This window comes from Ceratotherium simum, chromosome 7 (assembly GCF_057802395.1).
Source record: "Ceratotherium simum simum isolate JZ-2026a chromosome 7, ASM5780239v1, whole genome shotgun sequence".
In the NCBI taxonomy this organism is placed as follows: Eukaryota; Metazoa; Chordata; class Mammalia; order Perissodactyla; family Rhinocerotidae; genus Ceratotherium; species Ceratotherium simum.
In genome coordinates, this window is record NC_141906.1 from 85405016 (window position 1) to 85426074 (window position 21059).

At 41.2% G+C, this 21059-nt stretch overlaps 1 protein-coding gene across 8 annotated transcripts in view; it reads left to right on the plus strand.

Annotated features, from left to right (window-relative positions):
- The window catches only part of LOC101390268 (beta-galactosidase-1-like protein 2), a 60808-nt gene that overhangs the window by 18650 nt on the left and 21099 nt on the right, over positions 1 to 21059 (plus strand). For 5 of the 8 annotated variants that reach the window (XR_015552772.1, XM_087433956.1, XM_087433960.1 and 2 more), the window contains exons 2-7: positions 1682 to 1729; positions 2186 to 2383; positions 4060 to 4128; positions 4789 to 4884; positions 6922 to 7030; positions 20752 to 20844. Coding sequence is in view for 7 of the 8 variants with exons in the window: in XM_087433956.1 (XP_087290082.1) it covers positions 1682 to 1729; positions 2186 to 2383; positions 4060 to 4128; positions 4789 to 4884; positions 6922 to 7030; positions 20752 to 20844 (613 nt within the window). In the remaining variant the exon portion in view is untranslated. Of the gene's footprint in view, positions 1 to 1545; positions 1730 to 2185; positions 2384 to 4059; positions 4129 to 4788; positions 4885 to 6921; positions 7031 to 20751; positions 20845 to 21059 lie in introns of those variants that run through there. The other 3 variants (XM_087433957.1, XM_087433958.1, XM_014793680.2) reach the window with 3 other exon arrangements.

Consider the following 21059-nt stretch of genomic DNA (forward strand, 5'->3'; position numbering starts at 1 on the left):
TTTTAAATCATTCTTTAGTACTGTCAGTCCACTAGGACAAAAATTTACAGGTGAAAGAACTAAAGTTTTTAAATATAAACCCAGCTGGAGTTCCTGAGGAAGGAACTTCTTGGGAAACTTTAGAAAATGAAAGTCCCATGGTAAAGGAAAGCGCACAAGTTAGAAGGGTAATAGGGTTTTTTATATGCATATCAATAGGGTTAGATAAGCCTTGTGTTTCTTGCATCCAAGCTAATACCTATAAGTGATGTGCTGTGGGGTTGGGGATTCTGTGATGTTTTTACAGGGTACCTCATTGCATGGAAGTTTTCTTGAGGTTGATGAGTGACCTAGGGTCAGTCTGACCTGTTCCATGACCAACTTATCCTATCATGGGAACCTTCTTAAGGTAGCAAGCACCCTAATGGCTCTTAAGTGCTCAGCCTGTGCCCACCAATTTTGTGGCTTTGGCTTTTAGGATGTCCCTTAGCAGTAACTGTTACCTCATGTGCATATTAACCTACAGCAAAGTTTGTCTAAGCAAAAATTTTTACCAAGGGAATCCCCTCCAAAATTCAAAGTACTCACATATCTACCAAGGAAGTCCCCTCCCACAGCAAAAGTTGTGTCGGCTTCCTAACCAGGGAGTCCCCTGCCTGCTTGAGAGAAACCTCTCCTGCAATGATGAAAGCCACTACACCAATCCCGAAGAAAGGCACTGACCTCAACTCAGAGAGGGGCTGGAGCCTGAAAGGTCCCATGATCAGAGGCGTCAGCTGTCTGTAGAAGCAGCTGAGCACACAGGGGGCTCATGTGGGTACTGAACTCGTTTCCTGGGGACACAGCTATGCGAAGGTGAGATCGCTTCAGAACCCACTTCTGACACCAGATGTCAACCTACAAAAACAGAAACCAGTTTAAGAGACAAAGCATTTATTTGGGATCAAAGAATTGTAATTTGGGGAGCATAGATTCAGGTAGAAACCCAAATACTGTCGATTACAGGAGAGGGGCTTAGGGTTTTATGGAAAAAGGGAGGATGGGGTGAATTGTATTACAGGAGAGTTCAGTGGTGCTAGATGAGGTAAGGCTAGACTTGTACTTCATTGATTGGTTGAGATTGTCACCAGCAAAGTCCAGTTCTGTCAGTCTTTACAAACAGGCTATTCTTGTCCTTACTGACTTCTTGGAAGGTTGGCTGTCAGGTCTAGTTTGGAAGATAAAGAAAACAAGAAGTGCAAGACAGTTCCTCTGAAATGGCTGCTCTGGCTCTATTTTAATATGGCTCCACTCTTGTCGTCTTTCACAATAGCAACTAAAATTTGCTTTTGCCTCAGACTGCTCACACTCTTGTTTTTCTGTCTCCAATTTTCCTAAATTTCCTGGTGGGAAACTTGCCTGTTCCATAGTTTCTCTTGCTGGCTTTCTCTCATGACCTTCAGGAGACTGGGTGGAAAAGAGGGAGAGAGGGAATTTTAGGAGCACTGAGTCACGGGGATCAATTTGAGGGGCTCCCCTTGGCCAACCCAAGAGATGCCAAGAGGTGCTTTTCGGGACTAAAGATTTGCAACAGCCCGTTCGGGTAGGGCTCTCTGTTGTGCTGGATTATCTCTTGGCTGACGCTTGATATTCAGATAATAATTAAGGCCTGGAAATTTGGTCCATGATAGATGCTATTTCTAACCCAGCTGCCTCTTTCCAGGTATCTATACCTCGAGCAGGGCAGCTGTGACCATGAGGTGGCTCAGAGGTACTGTATGAAGTGGTTGCTGTTTTGATGTTCAGTCAAATGGCCTAGAAGAGCTGGCTATCATAGGAACCTGGTGTTACCCCCGCCCGGAGTCCCTAGCACGAGAAGGCAGCTTCTCAGCCCACTGAGAACGCCCTTCCCATGCGCTGTGCCCGCCTCGTCCTTGCTCTTGGTAGCACGCAGTCTCCGTGTTGCACGTTGTTGCTCTCGTTTCTGACTGCAGCCTCAGCTTGCTTCGCCCCTTTATGAGTGCGTGGTGCTGAAGAAACACTCCTTCCAAGGGTTGCCTGAGTCGGGGTGTGGGGAGCCTTTTCTGAATGCCCTGGAAGCAGGCCCTCTTTAGAAAGAAATGCTGAGGGCCTGCACAGGAGGAGAGGAAGCCTGTCACTTCTCTGTGCCCCTGCTCACTGCCAAAGAAGAGCTTCGAGGCTTCCCCACTGCCCTTTCTCTTTGCAGGTTGAACTGGCGTAATCTGATCTCTCCATGGCTAAGACACCGCCAGTCAGGGCTGCAGGCAAAAGGCCAAAACTTTATGCTGGAGGACTCCACCTTCTGGATCTTTGGGGGCTCTGTGCACTACTTCCGTGTACCCAAGGAATACTGGAGGGACCGCTTGCTGAAGATGAAAGCCTGTGGCTTGAATACCCTCACCACGTGAGTGCTGCCCCCACCCCCTGCCACCAAGCCTGGTGACTAAGTAGGGCTCCTCGTGGCTGTATCCTGGGCTGCCTCATGGGAGCCCAGCCTGGGGGTCTCCGTTGAGTCGGGATGGGTGAGCCCTGGCAGATCCTAAACCTGAGCAGCCCCTGAAGAGAATCTTTGAGCTAATATGCCTCAGTCTGCCGGTTAGACAGTCTCCCTTCCTCTAAATCCCTACAGCACTCCCCATTAGTGAGGATGGAAAGATGGGACATGGATATGAAGTCTAGAGGAACAGAAAGGGCAATGGTGTACAAGAGAATGTAGTGAAGGAGGCAAGTATAGATGTAGGGGAGATTAAATTATCATACGTAATTCTTTAACAAGCACTCCACCCCCCCCCCACCAATTTATACGGCAAATGAATGTAGTCTTCTTCAAAATAGCCACCTTGAGAGGCTGTCAGAAGTTTTCAGCATTCCTTCCTGGAATTGTCTTCAGAATGCTGTGGCTTTCATTCTAGCCCCCAGCACAGTGATTGGCACATGGTAGGCACTCAGTAAAATGTTGAATGTGCAAATCAGTTAAAAAATATGCTCAGTTGTGAAAAATCTTCATCATTTTGTGGATTTATTTTTCAGAATTTCCAAAAGATATTTGGATCCAAGTCTATGAAATAAAATGGGTTATTAGGCTGGGTTATTCAAATTTCAGGCAAAATTATGTGATTACAAATCAAGGACATGGATTTTCTTGGCTGGTTTATGAACTGGCTTTGAAGACAATTTCTAACACGAGTCACAGGAGTGTTCTGAGCTACCACAGCAAGGTTGACACAAGTGTGTGTCATTCTCCAGAAGGATTACTTAAAGGGTCCATTTATTTGCATATGTAAGTTCTGATCCTGGGGGTACACTGACAAATGACAGGACTCCCAGAGCATGTAGGAACACTGCAGGGGGAGCCTTTGCCTTATAAAAGCGGGATAATCTCTATTTCCTTCAATATGAAACTCTTGAGTGTGAATGGGAGGCAAGCAAGCCCTGTGCACTTTACCTGTGTCCACTCTGCAGCTGGTGGGGGGCCACTAGAAGCCGGGGTGGGTGGGAGGCCAGGAGAGGAGCAGCTGTCATGGCTATCACACGTCACTCCATCCCTTCTGCCTCTTGAGTTGGGTTCCTTGAAGAACTTACTTCATTTCCTTATCTTCTCTTTAGAGTTAGAACCTCTATTCTGTTACAGGTTGAAATTCTGGATGCTTCAGTAAAAACAGGATTGGTAAATAAGGTTTTCTCTTACTGTACTTTTAACTGTTTTTCTATGAAGTTACTTCTTTTTCTACAATGAGGAGAGAGAGGCAGAGATGAGGAGGGAGGGAGGAAAGGGGAGCACACACTCAGGCTGACCTGTGGTCAGATCTCATGCTTCACCCCAATCTTGTTGGCCTTTTCTCCCTTCTTCTAAGGAGCTGAGGGTATCAGTCCCCCAGGGACCTGCCCTGGATTCACTAAGGCTCCTAGATCTCTTCAGTTAGTTCTCGGTTCTAGTCCTGACGTCATTAAGAAATACATGATGTACTTAAGAAATACATCTTCAACCATCATAAGGGGTTTTAGGGATAAAAAAGGTAATCTTAGAGTTGAAGTGGAATAAATGAAAAGCTCGGCCTATAATTATCTTTCCTATTACAGCTACGTTCCGTGGAACCTCCATGAGCCGGAAAGAGGCAGATTTGACTTCTCTGGGAACCTGGACCTGGAGTATGTGCTGTTGCTGCTTCTGTGACCTGGCCTGGGTAGGGGAGGCAGAGAGGGGAGGCAGAGAGGTAGCTCCTTGGGGTTGATTAGGAGCCGTAGGGGCATCTTGGCTCTGCTTGAGAACCAGAGAGAGACCAGGGTCTGGAGCCTCGTTCTCAGGACAGTGGGAAAGGCTCTGCATCCAGGTCAAGGTCAGCAGACGCTCTGCAGCCCTGACCCTGTTACTCCCAGGGTCTGGGCCTGCCTCCTCTGAGCCCAGACCTCTCACTGCAGCCCAGAGGTGCCTAATCCCAAGTGTCGACCCCGTTCTGCAGTGTGGCCCAGCCACCTGGGCTGGGACAGGGGTTGCCCCTCTGGGGTGGCAAGGCCGTTGGGGTCAGGTTCACTGTTAGGGCCCCCCTGTACCCTGTCTGCTGCCCTCCTCTTCATGCCCCAGTGGGGCTGTGCAGACAGTCCTAGGCTGGGAGCTGGTGTAGGGATTCCCTACTCTGCTGGGGGCAGGGGCTGCGGCCTCCCCTTCACTCACCCCAGTCTCCCTGGTTGGCGAGGAAGGCAAGCGAGGAGAGGAGCTGGCAGCTCCGCCACCCTGCGATGTGATGTGTGCTGGCTGGGCCTCGCCCTCCACTCTGAGGGCGTGAGAGTTGCTGACCTTGACCTCCCTAGGGCCTTTGTCCTGACTGCTGCGGAGATCGGGCTGTGGGTGATTCTGCGTCCAGGCCCCTACATCTGCAGTGAGATCGACCTCGGGGGCTTGCCCAGGTGAGTGGGGCTGTGAGAGGCTCCAGGTGCAGCTTGAGCTGGCCTCTGTGCTTGTGCAAAACGCTAATCACAAATGTAGGTTTATTTTGCTTTTAAAGTATATTTTTTCATTCTGTACTTAAGTTCTTTTTTAGAATAAGTGGCATCCAATGGAGGTCATTTAAAATGATGTTACAGTTATTGCCCCTGTCAAATTCCATGTGGTTTTTATATGGCAAGCTGCAGGATCAGGGCTGGCCATCCGCAGGCAGTTCACTTCATCAGGGCTCTACTGTGGGGCTGGGACCTCAGTCAGGCCATTATTCTTCTCTGGACCTTACTTTCCCTGTCTAAAAAATGGGAAAAATCAAACCTGCCCTGCGTGTTTTTTAGGGATGTTACCAAGCATTTTCTTTTTAAGTCCAAGTATTTTGTTAAAGTATAAGAGAAACAAATTATTCTTTTTGTTTTATCTTTTATCTTCAAATCTCAGGACCTAATGAATTATCTTAGGATGCGTCGTTTCCGCTGAGGTCAGTAGAGTGCTCTGTGGTTAGAGTGGAAATCTGGACCAGAATCACCTGGCACCACATTCATTCCTCATCCTCATCGTTATTGCCATTAATGTCCGGCAACGAGATTTTCTCGTTAATAGGCATAATCTTTCCCTTCCTCACAGTGTTCCAGATGGTTAGACCCACTCTCCCCCCACCCCCTGCCATCCCAAGAGGGAAGAAGGCTGATCCTGTTTGTCATGCCTTCTCCTGTGGGAATGGCCTCACCCCACAGCAGAGCCACCAGCCTCAGCCGTGTTTTCTCTCTTGTTTCCAGCATGACCCAGCCCTTCCCTGGGGAGCACAGGCAGGATCTGTCTCCATCTCTTCCACTGCCCGGGATCACTTCTCTGTTGCTGTGCTGTGCAGCTTGGCAAGAGTGCCAACAAGGCTGTGCACACAGCCAGAGTGGCCTCCCCCACACCTGGGGATTAGAAATCTGTGTCAGTAATGTCCTCAGGCTTAGCTGGAACGGGCACAGAGGAGGACAGGATTTAAGTCTTAGCTCAGAAGCGGTGGGGAGCCCCAGTACTCAGACCTCCCCTGTGCCACTCCTGTCCATTCAGATCCTGGTCGCATGGAAGAGGGGTACGTGGGCACACCCTGGGGTGGCCGAGCTGGGGGCTCTGGGACACTGGCAGGGTCCCAGTGGGGATGAGAAACCAGACTTGTTCCACGTGAGATGGAACATGGAGGTGTCAGTCTAGAGGAGACCGCTCTCTCCTCATCCATTTTTATCTAACATAAAATGATAATTTTCTGACCCTGTTCAGGACTTCCAAAGCAGGGCAAGAGAAGTATCAGAGCCTTTTGTAAGAAAATGTAAGTGTTTTCTCAGAATTTCAGGTGAGAAGGAGAAATACCTTGACTCCAGCTCTGGAACTAATGCTCTGTGTTCATCTGGGGAATGTGGTCACAACAGAGGGGCTGTGGGAAGACTTACTCTTGCTCAGCTGAGCGCTTAATGGCTGATGAGGCTGATGCAAATGAGCCAGCCAGGTCAGCATGGAGAGCAGCTGGACCAGAGTGGGGGAAGCCAGATTAGCCTCTCAGCCTCTGCTTCAGGCTGGTTTTTCTGGGTGACACTGGAAGGTTGCGTCTGTGTCCTTCTCCAGTCCCAGTGATTCTTAATCCTTTTGTCTTCACCCTTTTGTAATGAGATTGTATAGTAAATGCTTGAAAACTGGTTCTGGTGTCCAGTGAAAAGCTTTTCTCCCTCTTGACTAGCAGCTAGACCTAGAGCCGTGTGCTGGAGATAAACCCTGCCCGTGCAGGCGTCCTTGGGTGGGAAGCAGTGCGGAGTGCAGGGCTTGAGCTGTAGGGCTTGCTCCTCATTCAGCTGGAACTACTCCTGCCTTCCTGGCTGAGTGGAGGTGGCGGGGTGGGAGTGGGCTCCAGACCCATTCCTGAGCACTCTGAAGCTGCTTCCTTTCACTCCACCATCCCCGCCCAGAGCAGTCCCACAAACAGTGAAACTAATCCCCCTCCTCCCTTTGTATTCAAGCTGGTTGCTCCAAGATTCTGGCATGAGGCTGAGAACAACGTACAAGGGCTTCACCGAAGCAGTGGACCTTTATTTTGATCACCTGATGTCCAGGGTGGTGCCACTCCAGGTAAAAGCAAGCAGTCTCTTTGATCGTCACCTGTCTTCCTACTGGGAGTAAAGAGTCCTAGGTTAGCTCTCAGGCCAAGGGGCTCGCAGTGCCTTTCAACATAGGAACACATTCTCCCCGCCCCCCCCCCCCGAGATCCCCACGCCTGAGATCTGTAGCGGGAGGGGCTTGCAGTGGTGGTCTTTTCAAAGACGTCTGTTTCAGTGTTGTCCCAGGAGGGACAGTGCTTACACTGCCCCGCACAGTGCCAGAGCTGCAACACTTGATGCCTTGATAACTGGAAAACACCCACCTGTCGGTGTCCCAGTAGCACAATGGTTCAGTTCTACATGAGGAGGAGTGGAAACGGACGGGCCCTTGCCTATAAGACAGCAGGACTTCTTGGAATTATAAAATTACAATTGATGGCTTTTCAAGGCACATCCTTCTGCTACTAAAAAGGTGCTGCATGGGACACATTTATTATTCAAAACATGTATTAAAATGAGTTTTTATGAGATAGTATCTTAACATTGCATGTAATGATTGGAAGCAATAAAAAAGCAGAAATGGGAATAATTAACCCAATTGCTTGTGTAAAAACAAGGAGAGTGACACTGAGAAATTAGTACATCCATAAAAATTGCTCTTGAGTCAATGGTTTGGAATATTATTCACAGCACACATAGATCAAAGGAACTGTTTGATCATTTGTAGGGTAGGCAAATAAAACACAGGACACTCAGTTAAGTTTGAATTTCAGATAAACAAGGAATAATTTTTTAGTATAAATATGACTCAGATATTGCATGGGACATACTTACATTAAAAAATATTCATTGTTGGGACTGGCCCCGTGGCATAGCAGTTAAGTTCACGTGTTCTTCTTTGGCGGCCCGGGGTTCGAGGGTTCGGATCCTGGTCGAGGACTGACTCACCTCTCATCAAGCCATGCTGAGGCGGTGTCCCATGTAGAAAAGCTACAACTTTACAACTATGATACACAACTATGTACTGGGGCTTTGGGGAGAAAAACGAAAAAGAGGAAGATTGGCAACAGATGTTAGTGCAGGGCCAATCTCCCTCAAAAAAAAAAATTCACTGTTTATATAGAAAATTATTCATTGTAAATCAAGTGTAACTGGGTATCTTGTATTTTTATTTACTCAATCTGGCAGCCCTAATTATGAAAGAAGCAAGAAGCTAGGAAATTATTGGCCTAGATTTTTGCAAGGAAGACGGGATTACCAAGAGGATTCAGCATGTTGTAGTAGGTTGGGTGGTAGAGGTAGGGGTGGGGGCAGTCGGGAAGGTCATGCCAGGAATGTGGCTCAGAAGTATTCTTAAAGCACCTAGAAGGATGTGCAGCTATGACATACAACTATCTACTGGGGCTTTGGGGGAAAAATAAATAAATAAAATTAAAAAAAAAAAAAAGAAGTATTCTTAAACAGGGAAATGGCATACCAAACCTATCAAAACAATTTTTCTTCTGGATATAACATAATTATTTTATTTTTTATTGTGGTAAAATGTACATAACATAAAAGTTACCATTTTAACCATTTTTAAGTGTACACGCCATTGGCGTTAAGTACATTCACATGGTTGTGCAAACATCACCACCACCCATCTCCGCAACTTTTACATTTTCCCAAACTGAAACTCTGCCCGTTAAACACTAACTCCCCATTCCCCTCTCTATAGTCCCTGGCAACCGCCATTCTACTTTCTGTCTCTATGAATTTGACCACTATGAATAGGGCCTCATATAAATGGAATCATACAGTATTTGTCCCTTTGTGACTGGCTTCTTTCACTTAGCATAATATCCTTCATGTTGTAGCATGTGTCAGAATTTCCTTCCCTTTTAAGGCTGAATAATATTCCATTGTATGCATATACCACATTTTGTTTATCCATTCATTCATTAATGGACAGTTAGGTTGCTTTTACCTATTATGAATAATGCTGCTATGAACATGGGGGTACAATATCTGTTCGAGTCCCTGTTTTCACTTCTTTTGGATATAAACTCAGAAGTGGTATTGCTGGATGATATGGTTAGTCTGTGTTTAATATTTTGAGGAACTGCCATACATTTTCCACAGCTGCACCATTTTATATTCTCATGGGCAATGCACAAAGTTCCAATTTCTTGATATCATGGCCCACACTTGTTATTTTCTGTTTATTTGATAAAAGTCATCCTAACTAGGTGTAAAGTTAGGTATCTCATTGTGGTTTTGATTTGAATTCCATAATGATTATTGATGTGGAGTATTTTTTCATGTGCTTACTGGCCATTTGTATATCTTCTTTGGAGAAATAGTTATTCAGATTCTTTGCTCATTTTTCAATTGGGTTGTTTGTTTTTTGTTGTTGTTGAGTTGTAGAAGTTCATTAGATATTCTGGTATCAATCTCTTATCAGATACGTGATTTGCAGATATTTTCTCCCATTCCAAGGATTGCCTTCTTACTCTTGTTGATTGTGTCCTTTCATGCACAGAAGTTTTTAATTTTGATTAAGTCCAACGTATCTATTTTTTCTTTTGTTGCCTTTGCTTTTGGTTCCATATCCAAGAAATCATTGCCAAACCCAATGTCATGAAGCTTCTCCCCTGTGTTTTTCTCTAAGAGTTTTATAGTGTTAGCTCTTATTTTTAGGCTTATGATCTGTTTTGAGTTAATTTTTGTATACAGTGTAAAGTAAGAGTGCAACTTCATTCTTTTGTATGTGGATATTCAGTTTTCTCACCACCATTTGTTGAAGAAAACCATTCTTTTCCATTGAATGGTCTTGGCACTCTTGTTCAAAATCATTTGACCATACGTGTGTGAATTTATTTCTGGCCTCTATTCTATTCCTTTGGTCTATATGACTGTCTTTATGCCAGTACCACACTGTTTTGGTTACTTTATAGTAAGTTTTGAAATCAGGAAGTGTGAGACCTCCAACTTTGTTCTGTTGTTTTCCAACATTGTTTTTGGCTCTTCAGGGTCCCTTGAGATTCCATACAGATTTTAGGTTGGATTTTTCTATTTCTGCAAAAACATCATTGGGATTTTGATAGGAATTGCACTGACTCTGTAGGTCACTGTAGCATTGACATCTTAACACTATTAAGTCTTTCAATCTATAAACACAGGTTGTCTTTCCATTTATTGGTGTCTTATTTTTGATGCTATTGTAAATAGAATTGTTCATTGGTAGTGTATGGAAACAGAATTGAATATTTTGTGCACTGATTTTGTATCTTGAAAGTTTTCTGAATTTGCTTATTAGTGCTAATAGTTTTTTTTTGTGTGGAATCTTTATGATTTTCTACATAAGATCATGTTGTCTGCAAACACAGATGATTTTACTTCTTCCTGTCCAATTTGGATGCCTTTTATTTCTTTTTTTTTGCTAACTGCTCTGGCTAAAACTTTCAATACTGTGTTGAATATGAGCGGTGAAAGCAGGAATCCTTGTCTTTTTCTTAATCTTAGAGGAAAGGCTTTCAGTCTTTCACCATCGAGTATGAGATTGGCTGTGGACTTTTCATATATAGCCTTTATTATGTTGAGATAGTTTCCTTGTATTCGTAATTTGTTGAGTGTTTTTAGTATGAAAGCAAGTTGAATTTTGTCAAATCGTTTTCTGCATCAATTGTGATGATCAAGTGGTTTTTTTTTTCCTTCATTTTGTTCATGTGGTGTATTACATTGATTTTCATTGAGCTATCCTTGCATTCAGGAATAAATCCCACTTGTTCATGGTGTATAATCTTTTTAATATGCTGTTGAATTCAGTTTGCTAGTATTTTGGTGAAGATTTTTGCATCAATGTTCATCAGGGATATTGGTCTATAGTTTTCTTTTCTTACAGAGTCTTTTTCTGACTTTGGTAATACTGACCTCATAGGATGAGTTTGGAAGTGTCCCCTCTTTTTCAAATTTTTTGGAAGAGTTTGAGAAGAATTGGTGTCAATCTCCTTACTAGTTACAGATCTCAGATTTTTTGTTTATTCGTGATTGAGTCTTGGCATGTTGTGTGTTTCTAGAATTTGTCTATTTCGTCTAGGTTATCCAATTTGTTGGCATACAATTTTTCATATTCCTTTCTTATAATCCTTTTTGTTCCTATAAAATTGGTAGCAACATCTCCGATTTTGTTTTTGATTTTTAGTTATTTGAATATTTTCTCTTCTTTGAAGTTAATCTAACTAAAGGTTTGTCAACTTTGTTGATCTTTTCAAAGAACCAACTCTTGGTTTTGTTGATTTTTCTCTATTGCTTTTCTAGTCTCTATTTTTATCTCTGCTCTAATCTTTATTACTTTCTTCCTTCTGCTACCTTTGGGTTTAGTTTCTCTTTTTCTCGTTTCTTAAGGTGAAAAGTTAGGTTGTTGACTTGAGACCTTTCTTCTTTAATGTGTTTATAGTTATAAATTTCCTTTGTAGCACTGCTTTCACTGTATCCTATAAGTTTGTTACATTGTGTTTTCATCTTCATTTGTCTCAGTATATTTTCTAATTTCCCTGTGATTTCTTTCTTGAGTCACTGGTTGTTTAAGAATGTGTCACTTAATTTCCACATATTTGTGAATTTTTCAGTTTTCTCTGCTGCTGGTTTTTAGTTTTGTTCTGTTGTGATTGGAAAAGATAATTTGTATGATTTCAATCTTTTAAAAATTTATTAAAACTTGTTTTGTGGCCTAACATATGGTCTATCCTAGAGAATGTTCTGTGTGCCCTTGAGAAAAATGTGCATTGTGCTGTTGTTGGATGGAGTGTTGTATATATATTTGCTAGCTCCAATTGGTCTATAATGTTTTTCAAGTCCTCTCTTTCCTTATTGATCTTCTGTCTGGTTATTTTATCTATTATTGAAAATGGGGTATTGAGGTCTCCTACTGTTACTATAGAGCTGTCTTTTTTGTCTTTAATTCTGTAAATATTTTCTTCATATATTTTGGAGCTCTGGTGTTTGGCACATATATAATTGTTTTATCTTCTAAATTGACTGTTTTATCATTATATATAATATATGTATGTATGTATATATGTACGTATATATAATATAACATCCTTTTTGTCTTTTCTAACAGTTTTTGACTGAAAGTCTATTTTGTTTGATATTAGTACAGTCACCCCTGCTCTCTTTTGGTTACTATATGCATGGAATATCTTTTTCCATCCATTCACTTTCGACCTGTGTGTGTCCTTAGATCTAAGGTGAGTGTCTTGTAGATGGCATATAGTTGGGTACTGATTTTTTAATCCATTCTGCAAGTCTATGTCTTTTGGTTGGGGAGTTTAATACATTTACATTTAAAGTAATTACTGATAGGGAAGCATTTACTTTTGCCATTTTGTTATTTGTTTTCTGTATGTCTTACAGCTTTTTTCTCTCTCATCTCCTCCATTACTGCCTTCCTTTGTATTTAGTTGATTTTTTGTAGTGACAGGTTTTGATTCCCTTTCCTGTATATTCTGTAGATATTTTTGATGTGTTTACCATGAGGATTACATATACTGTCCTAACGTTATGACATTCTATCTGATATTGATACCAACTTAACTTCAATCATATACAAAAAGTCTGCTCCTTTACAGCTCTGTTCCCCCTTTATGTTATTGATATCACAAATTACATCTTTAGATATTGTGTACCCATTAAAATAGATTTATAATTATTTTTTTTGCATTTGTCTTTTAAATCCTGTAAAAAATAAGAGGTGGCATTATAAACTAATATTGTAATAATACTGGTTTTTACATATTTACCTTTACCAGAGAACTTTATATGTTCATATGCCTTTCATTTCCACTTGAGGGACTCCATGTAATATTTTTTTTTTTTATTGATGTTTTAATGGTTTCTAACATTGTGAAATTTTGGGTTGTACATTTTTGTTTGTCCATCACCACATATATGACTCCCTTCACCCCTTGTGCCCACCCCCCACCCCCACTGCCCTGGTAACCACAGTCCAGTTTTCTCTGTCCATGTGTTGGTTTATATTCCACATATGAGTTTTCATACAGTGTTTGTCTTTCTCTTTCTGGCTTATTTCACTTAACATAATACGCTCCAGGCCCATCCATATTGTTGCAAATGGGACGATTTTGTCTTTTTTTATGGCTGAGTAGTATTCCATTGTATATATATACCACATTTTCTTAATCCAATCGTCAGTCGAGGGACACTTAGGTTGCTTCCACTTCTTGGCTATGGTGAATAATGCTGCAATGAACATAGGGGTGCATAAGCCTCTTTGGATTGTTGATTTCAGGTGCGTTGGATAGATTCCCAGTAGTGGGATGGCTGGATCATAGGGCATCTCTATTTTTAATTCTTTGAGGAATCTCCATACCGTTTTCCATAGAGGCTGCACCAATTTGCATTCCCACCAGCTGTGTATGAGGGTTCCTGTTTCTCCACATCCTCTCCAACATTTGTTGTTTTTTGTCTTGGTGATTATAGCCATTCTAACAGGCGTGAGGTGGTATCTTAGTGTTGTTTTGATTTGCATTTCCCTGATGATTAGTGATGTTGAGCATCTTTTCATGTGCCTATTGGCCATCTGTATATCTTCCTTGGAGAAGTGTCTCTTCATTTCCTCTGCCCATTTTTTGATCGGGTTGTTTGTTTTTTTTGTTGTTCAATTGTGTGAGTTCTTTATATGTTATGGAGATCAACCCCTTGTCAGATGTATGTTTTGCAAATATTCTCTCCCAGCTGGTTGGTTGTCTGTTCATCTTGATTCTGGTTTCATTTGTCTTATAAAAGCTCTTTAATCTGATAAAGTCCCACTTGTTTATTTTTTCTTTAGTTTCCCTAGTCTGGGTAGGCATGTCATCCGAAAAGATTCCTTTAAAACCAATGTCAAATAGTGTGTTGCCTATATTTTCTTCTATGAGTTTTATAGTTTCAGGTCTCACCTTCAGGTCTTTGATCCATTTTGAGTTAATTTTTGTGAATGGCGATAGCACATGGTCCACTTTCATTCTTTTGCATGTGGCTGTCCAGTTTTCCCAACACCATTTATTGAAGAGACTTTCCTTTCTCCATTGCATGTTCTTAGCACCTTTGTCGAAAATTAGCTGTCCGTATATGTGTGGTTTTATTTCTGGGCTTTCAATTCTGTTCCATTGATCTGTGTGTCTGTTTTTGTACCAGTACCATGCTGTTTTGATTACTATTGCTTTGTAGTATGTTTTGAAGTCAGGGATTGTGATGCCTCCTGCTTTGTTCTTTTTCTTTAGGATTTCTTTAGCTAGTCGGGGTCTTTTGTTGCCCCATATAAATTTTAGTATTCTTTTTTCTATTTCTGGGAAGAATGTCATTGGGATTCTGATTGGGATTGCATTGAATCTGTAGATTGCTTTAGGTAATATAGACATTTTAACTATGTTTATTCTTCCAATCCACGTGCATGGGATATCTTTCCATTTCTTTATGTCATCATGGATTTCCCTCAATAATGTCTTGTAGTTCTCATTGTATAGGTCCTTCACCTCCTTGATAAGATTTATTCCTAGGTATTTTATTCTTTTTGATGCAATTGTAAATGCTATTATCTTTTTGAGCTCTCTTTCTGTTAGTTCATTATTAGCATATAGAAATGCAACTGATTTTTGTAGATTGATTTTGTACCTTGCAACTTTGCTGTAGTTGTTGATTGTTTCTAATAGTTTTCCAACAGATTCTTTAGGGTTTTCTATATATACAATCATGTCATCTGCAAATAGTGAGAGTTTCACTTCTTCGTTACCTATTTGGATTCCTTTTATTCCTTTTTCTTGCCTAATTGCTCTGGCCAAAACCTCCAGTACTATGTTGAACAGGAGTGGTGAGAGTGGGCAGCCCTGCCTCGTTCCTGTTCTCAGAGGAATGGCTTTCAGTCTTTCCCCGTTGAGTATGATGTTGGCTGTGGGTTTGTCATATATGGCCTTTATTATGTTGAGGTACTTTCCTTCTATTCCCATTTTATTGAGAGTTTTTATCATAAATGGATGTTGTATCTTGTCAAATGCCTTCTCTGCGTCTATTGAGATGATCATGTGGTTTTTATTCTTTGTTTTGTTGATGTGATGTATCACGTTGATTGATTTGCGGATGTTGAACCATCCCTGTGTCCCTGGTATAAATCCCACTTGATCATGGTGTATGATCTTTTTAATGTATTGTTGTATTCAGTTTGCCAATATTTTGTTGAGGATTTTTGCATCAATGTTCATCAGCGATATTGGCCTGTAATTTTCTTTCTTTGTATTGTCTTTGTCTGGTTTTGGTATCAGGGTGATGTTGGCCTCATAGAATGATTTAGGAAGTGTTCCATCTTCCTCTATTTTTTGGAATAGTTTGAGGAGGATGGGTATTAATTCTTCTTTGAATGTTTGGTAAAATTCACTGGAGAAGCCATCTGGTCCTGGACTTTTAGTTTTTGGGAGGTTTTTGATTACTATTTCAATCTCTTTACTTGTTATTGGTCTATTCAGATTCTCCATTTCTTCTTGGTTCAATTTTGGGAGGTTGTATAAGTCTAAGAATTTATCCATTTCTTCTAGATTGTCCAATTTGTTGGCATATAATTTCTCATAGTATTCTCTTATAATCCTCTGTATTTCCATGGTATCCATTGTAATTTCTCCTCTTTCATTTCTAATTTTATTTACTTGAGCCTTTTCTCTTTTTTTCTTAGTAAGCCTGGCTAAGGGTTTGTCGATTTTGTTTATCTTCTCGAAGAACCAACTCTTTGTTTCATTAATCCTTTCTACTGTTTTTTTGGTCTCAATTTCATTTATTTCTGCTCTGATTTTTATTATTTCTCTCCTTCTGCTGGCTTTGGGCTTTGTTTGTTCTTCTTTTTCTAGTTCTGTTAGGTGTAATTTAAGGTTGCCTATTAGGGCTTTTTCTTGTTTGTTAAGGTGGGCTTGTATCGCTATGAGTTTCCCTCTCAGGACCGCTTTTGCTGCATCCCATATGGTTTGATATGGCATGTTATCATTTTCGTTTGTTTCCAGATAGTTTTTGATTTCTCCTTTAATTTCATCAATGATCCATTGGTTGTTCAGTAGCATGTTGTTTAATCTCCACATTTTTGTCACTTTCCCAGTTTTTTTTTCATGGTTCATTTCCAGTTTCATAGCCTTATGGTCTGAAAAGATGCTTGTTATGATTTCAATCTTCTTAAATTTATTGAGGCTTGCTTTGTTTCCCAACATATGGTCTATCCTAGAGAATGTTCCATGCGCGCTTGAGAAGAACGTGTAGTCAGCTGTTTTTGGATGGAGTGCTCTGTATATGTCTACTAGGTCCATCTTGTCCAGTTTTTCATTTAAGTCTACTATTTCTTTATTAACTTTTTGTCTGGATGATCTATCCATTGCTGTAAGTGGGGTGTTAAGATCCCCTACTATATTATTGTGTTGTTGTTGATTTCTCCTTTTAGGTTTGTTAATAGTTGCTTTATGTACATTGGTGCTCCTATGTTGGGTGCATATATATTTATAAGTGATATGTCTTCTTGATGGAGTGTCCCTTTTATCATTATATATTTCCCTTCTTTGTCTTTCTTAACCTGTTTTATCTTGAAGTCTACTTTTTCTGATATGAGTATGGCAACACCTGCTTTCTTTTGTTTGCCCTTAGCTTGGAGTATTGTCTTCCATCCTTTCACTCTGAGCCTATGCTTGTCTTTAGTGCTAAGATGTGTTTCCTGAAGGCAGCATATTGTTGGGTCTTGCTTTTTAATCCATCCTGCCACTCTGTTTCTTTTGATTGGAGAGTTCAATCCATTTACATTTAGGGTAATTATTGATATATGAGGGCTTAATGTTGCTGTTTTGTCACTTATTTTCTGGTTCTTTTGCATTTCCTTTGTTTCTTGTCCCATTTGTTTTGGACTGCCAATTCAGTTTGGTTGTTCTGTCTTATGACTCTTCTAGTTTTCTCTTTGTTTATCATATGTGGTTTTGCTTTGATTATTTGTTTAGTGGTTACCTTGAGGTTTGGGCAAAAAATCTTGTGTATGAGATAGTCCATTATCTGATGGCCTCCTATTTCCTTATACTAAGTCAATTCAGTCACTTTCCTCTTCCCCTTCTAAGTTGTCTTTGTTATACCTTATTCTATCTTGTGTTGTGGCTGTGTGTTTACAGTGATGAGGTTAAATTTATTTTTGGTGAATTTCTTCCTTTGATCTTTGAATTGAGTATTTAAGTGGTTGCTAACCTATTCCGGTAAAGATCTACTATTTTTCTGAGTTTGTCTACCTACTTTTCTCCTTCCTCCAAGCTTTGTGTTCCCTTTCTCTTCTTTTTTTCAGGCCTGAGGGCCTTCTTGAGTATTTCTTGTAGTGGGGGTCTCGTGGCCATGAACTCCCTTAGCTTTTGTTTATCTGGGAGAGTTACTATTTCTCCATCATATTTGAAGGATATTTTTGCTGGCTAGAGTATTCTTGGCTGAAAGTTTTTGTCTTTCAGTATTTTGAATATATCATTCCAGTCTCTTCTAGCCTGTAAAGTTTCTGTTGAGAAATCCGCTGAGAGCCTGATGGGAGTTCCTTTGTACGTGAGTTTTTGTTTCTGGCTAGGTGCCCTTAATATTGTTTCTTTGTCGTTGACCCTGGCTAGCCTTACCACTAGGTGTCGTGGTGAAGGCCTTTGTCTGTTAATATATATAGGTGTCCTGTTGGCTTCGCTTACTGGTATTTCCTGCTCCTTCCCCAGATTTGGGAAATTCTCAGCTATTATTTCCTTGAATAGGCCTCTCTTCCTCTTTCCCTCTCCTCTCCCTCAGGAATACCTATAATTCTTATGTTACATTTTCTAATAGAGTCAGATATTTCTCGGAGTCTTTCTTCATTTCTTTTTAGTCTTAGTTCTCTTTCCTCTTCCATCTAGAGTATATCTGTATTCCTATCCTCTAAAGTACTAATTCTTTCCTCCATATTGTCAGCTCTGTTCTTTAAAGATTCCAGATTCTCCTTTATCTCCTCCATTGTGTTCTTCATCTCCATCAGCACTGATTGGTTTTTCTTTATGATTTCAATCTCTTTTGTGAAGAAACTCCTAATCTCATTGAATTGTTTGTCTGTTTTGTCTTGTATTTCGTTGAGTGTTTTTATGATAGCTATTTTGAAATCTCTGTCATTTAGTTTATGGATTTCTGTGTCTTCGGGGTTGATTTCTGGGTGCTTGTCATTTTGTTTCTGGTCTGGTGATTTCATATATTTTTGCATTGTGGTTCTTATGTTGGTTTTGTTTTTCCTCATCCTGGAAGTCTCTGGTTGCAATTTCCACCTGCTGCCACTGTCTGGTGGTAAAGGGCTGTGTAGTCTAAGCCCCCTGCGCTCTGCCCCGGTTTTTCTGCTGCGATCCGCAGTTTTGTTTTTTTTTTTTTCCCGCTGCGATCCATGGGTCCAATCGTTTGATCCGGTCTGCCTTGGATCGCTAGGTCTGGTCTGGTCGAGCTGCACAGTCTGGGTTGCTGGGAGGGGGGAGCTCTCTCTTTTGCCCTCTGGGTCCCTGACGTGGGAGGCTTCTTCTTTGCCCCTCTTTATCCGCTCTCTGGGGCGCTCAGATGTTGATGGTAGCCCTGTGGCTCCTCTGAGTCCTCTGTGCGGGAGTTTCCCACTGGCTGAGAGAGTCCGAAGAGCCACGGTTTCCCCGCCGAGGGCCGCCCCTCCCCCCTCTCTGGGAGCCGCACGGACCGGGATCGCTGATCTGATGGGGAGGGAGCGGAGTTCTCCTTACCTCTCCCCACTTCCTCCGGGGGCCCAGCACGTTCCGCTCTCAGATGTGCGGCAGTGTGGATCCCTCCGCTCTAGGTTTTCACTGTCTGGGATTCCGTTGTTGGTCTGTGACTGTTGCTTTTGTTGTATCTTGTCGGGGGAAGAATTCATGGGAAAGCTCACTCCGCCATGATGCTGACGTCACTCCCCTCCATGTAATATTTCTTGTAGCACAAGTCTAGTGGTAATGAACTCCCTCACCTTTTATTTGTGTGAGAATATCTTAATTTCTTCCTCATTTTTGAAGGACAGTTTTGCTGGATTTGGAATTCTCAGTTGATAGTGTTTTTCCTTCAGCACTTTGACTATATCATCACACTGCCTCTGTCCTGCAACGTTTCTGATGAGATATCCACTGATAGTCTTATTGGGGATCCTTTGTACATGTCAAGTTGTTTTCCTCTTGTTCAAGAATCTCTTTGTCTTTAGTTTTTGACAGTTTGATTGTAGTATGTCTTGATATGCATCTCTGGGTTAAAGCTACTAGAAGTTCATTAAAGCTTCTTGGAGTTCATTAAAGCTTCTTGGATTTGTATATCCATGTTTCCTCAAATTTGAAAGGTTTTCAGCTATTATTTCTTCAAATTATCTGCTTTTTGTTTCTTCTTCTTTTGGGGTTCCCATAATGAGTATATTTGTATTCTTACTGATGTTACATAAATCCCTCAGGCTCTGTTCACTTTTCTTTATTCTTTTTTCTTTTTGCTCTTTAGATTCAATAATTTAAAATGACCTGTGTTCAAGTTCACCCGTTCTTTCTTCTGCTTGTTTGAATCTACTGTTGAACTCCTATGGTAAATTTTTCTATTTGGATATTGTATTTTTCAGCTCCAGAATTTCTGTTTAGTTCTTTTTTATGGTTTCTGTCTCATTATTGATATTCTTATTTTGTTCATATATCCTTTTCTTGATTTCTTTAGCTCTTTGAGAATACTTATGGCAGTTGTTTTAAAATCTTTGTCTAGTAAGTCCAGTGAGTGTGTTTATTTAGAGACTGTTTCTAGAGATTTATTTTGTTCCTTTTAATGAGCCATATTTCCCTGTGTCTTACATGCCTTGTGTTTTTGTGGTTCAAAATTGGGCATTTGAAACAACAGTCACCTCTCCCAGTCTTTGTAAACTGGCAGGGAACACTTTCACTGTTTAGTGGGCTCCTGAGCCTTGAGATCAGCCCAGGGTGAAGGCTTAAGATTTTCTCAGATATTTTCTGGCTACGTGTCCTGTCCGGCCTGTGTGTGCTTTTTTTTTCCACGTTTCCCCTGGCCGCTTTTACGTATCTTAATTACCCAGAGAGTCTCACTCCACCTTCTTCTTGTGGCCTTAGGTATTCTCTCATATTCCTCTGCCTGTAATCCCTTGCCTCCAGGCATCCATGGGTCTGTAGTCCCCCTGAAGTTTTCACATGCAGCTTCCAGTCTGAGGTCCAAACCATGCCAACATTTCCTGTCTGAGCTCCAAGTCAAATGAAACAGAAACTAGTTCACTGGGCAGCCCAAAGAAAGCCCAGAACATTGCAAACAAGTTCAGTTTTGCTTTTTCTGTCCTGAGGGAGGGAACTGGGAATTTGGATGCTTCCTTCTGACTACACTGTGTTATGCCAGGGAGGGGGTGGGGCAAGGAGAGCAAAAACACCATGAAATCTCCTACCATTTTGAATGTGTCTTTTTCTTGATTGGACGTTCACTTGTTTGCTTAAACATCTGACTCTTTTCCAGAGCTCCTATAAAGTTATTTTAATCATTACATACTTGTTTATTTGATGTTTCTTTTGGGGAACAGTGACCTGGAGCTTCCTGTTCCATGTCAAACTGATGTCACTCTCAACTATATACCAAACCTTTTGAGACTTTTGCTTTCAAATAGGATGTTTTGCCAGTAGTTGGTGATAAGTGTGGTGAAATTAGCTAATACAGTTCCCACTAAAAACTCAGCTTCTGATTATCTCTTTTCCCCAGTACAAACATGGAGGACCCATCATTGCTGTGCAGGTGGAGAATGAATATGGTTCCTATAATAAAGACCCTGCCTATATGCCTTACGTCAAGAAAGTAAGAGTCAGCTCAGTTCATTTCTTCTTATTCCTTCCTCTGGAGTGTATTATGGGCTGTGGTGTGACATGGGGGTCTAATGCTTTTCTCATATTAATATCACATTTCCCAGCACCATTTATTAATTAGTGAATCCTTTCTCCATACTTTTATTTCAACAGAGTTGTCATTTCCTTTATTGATTGAGTTTAATTGGGGACTGCAGTACATACATG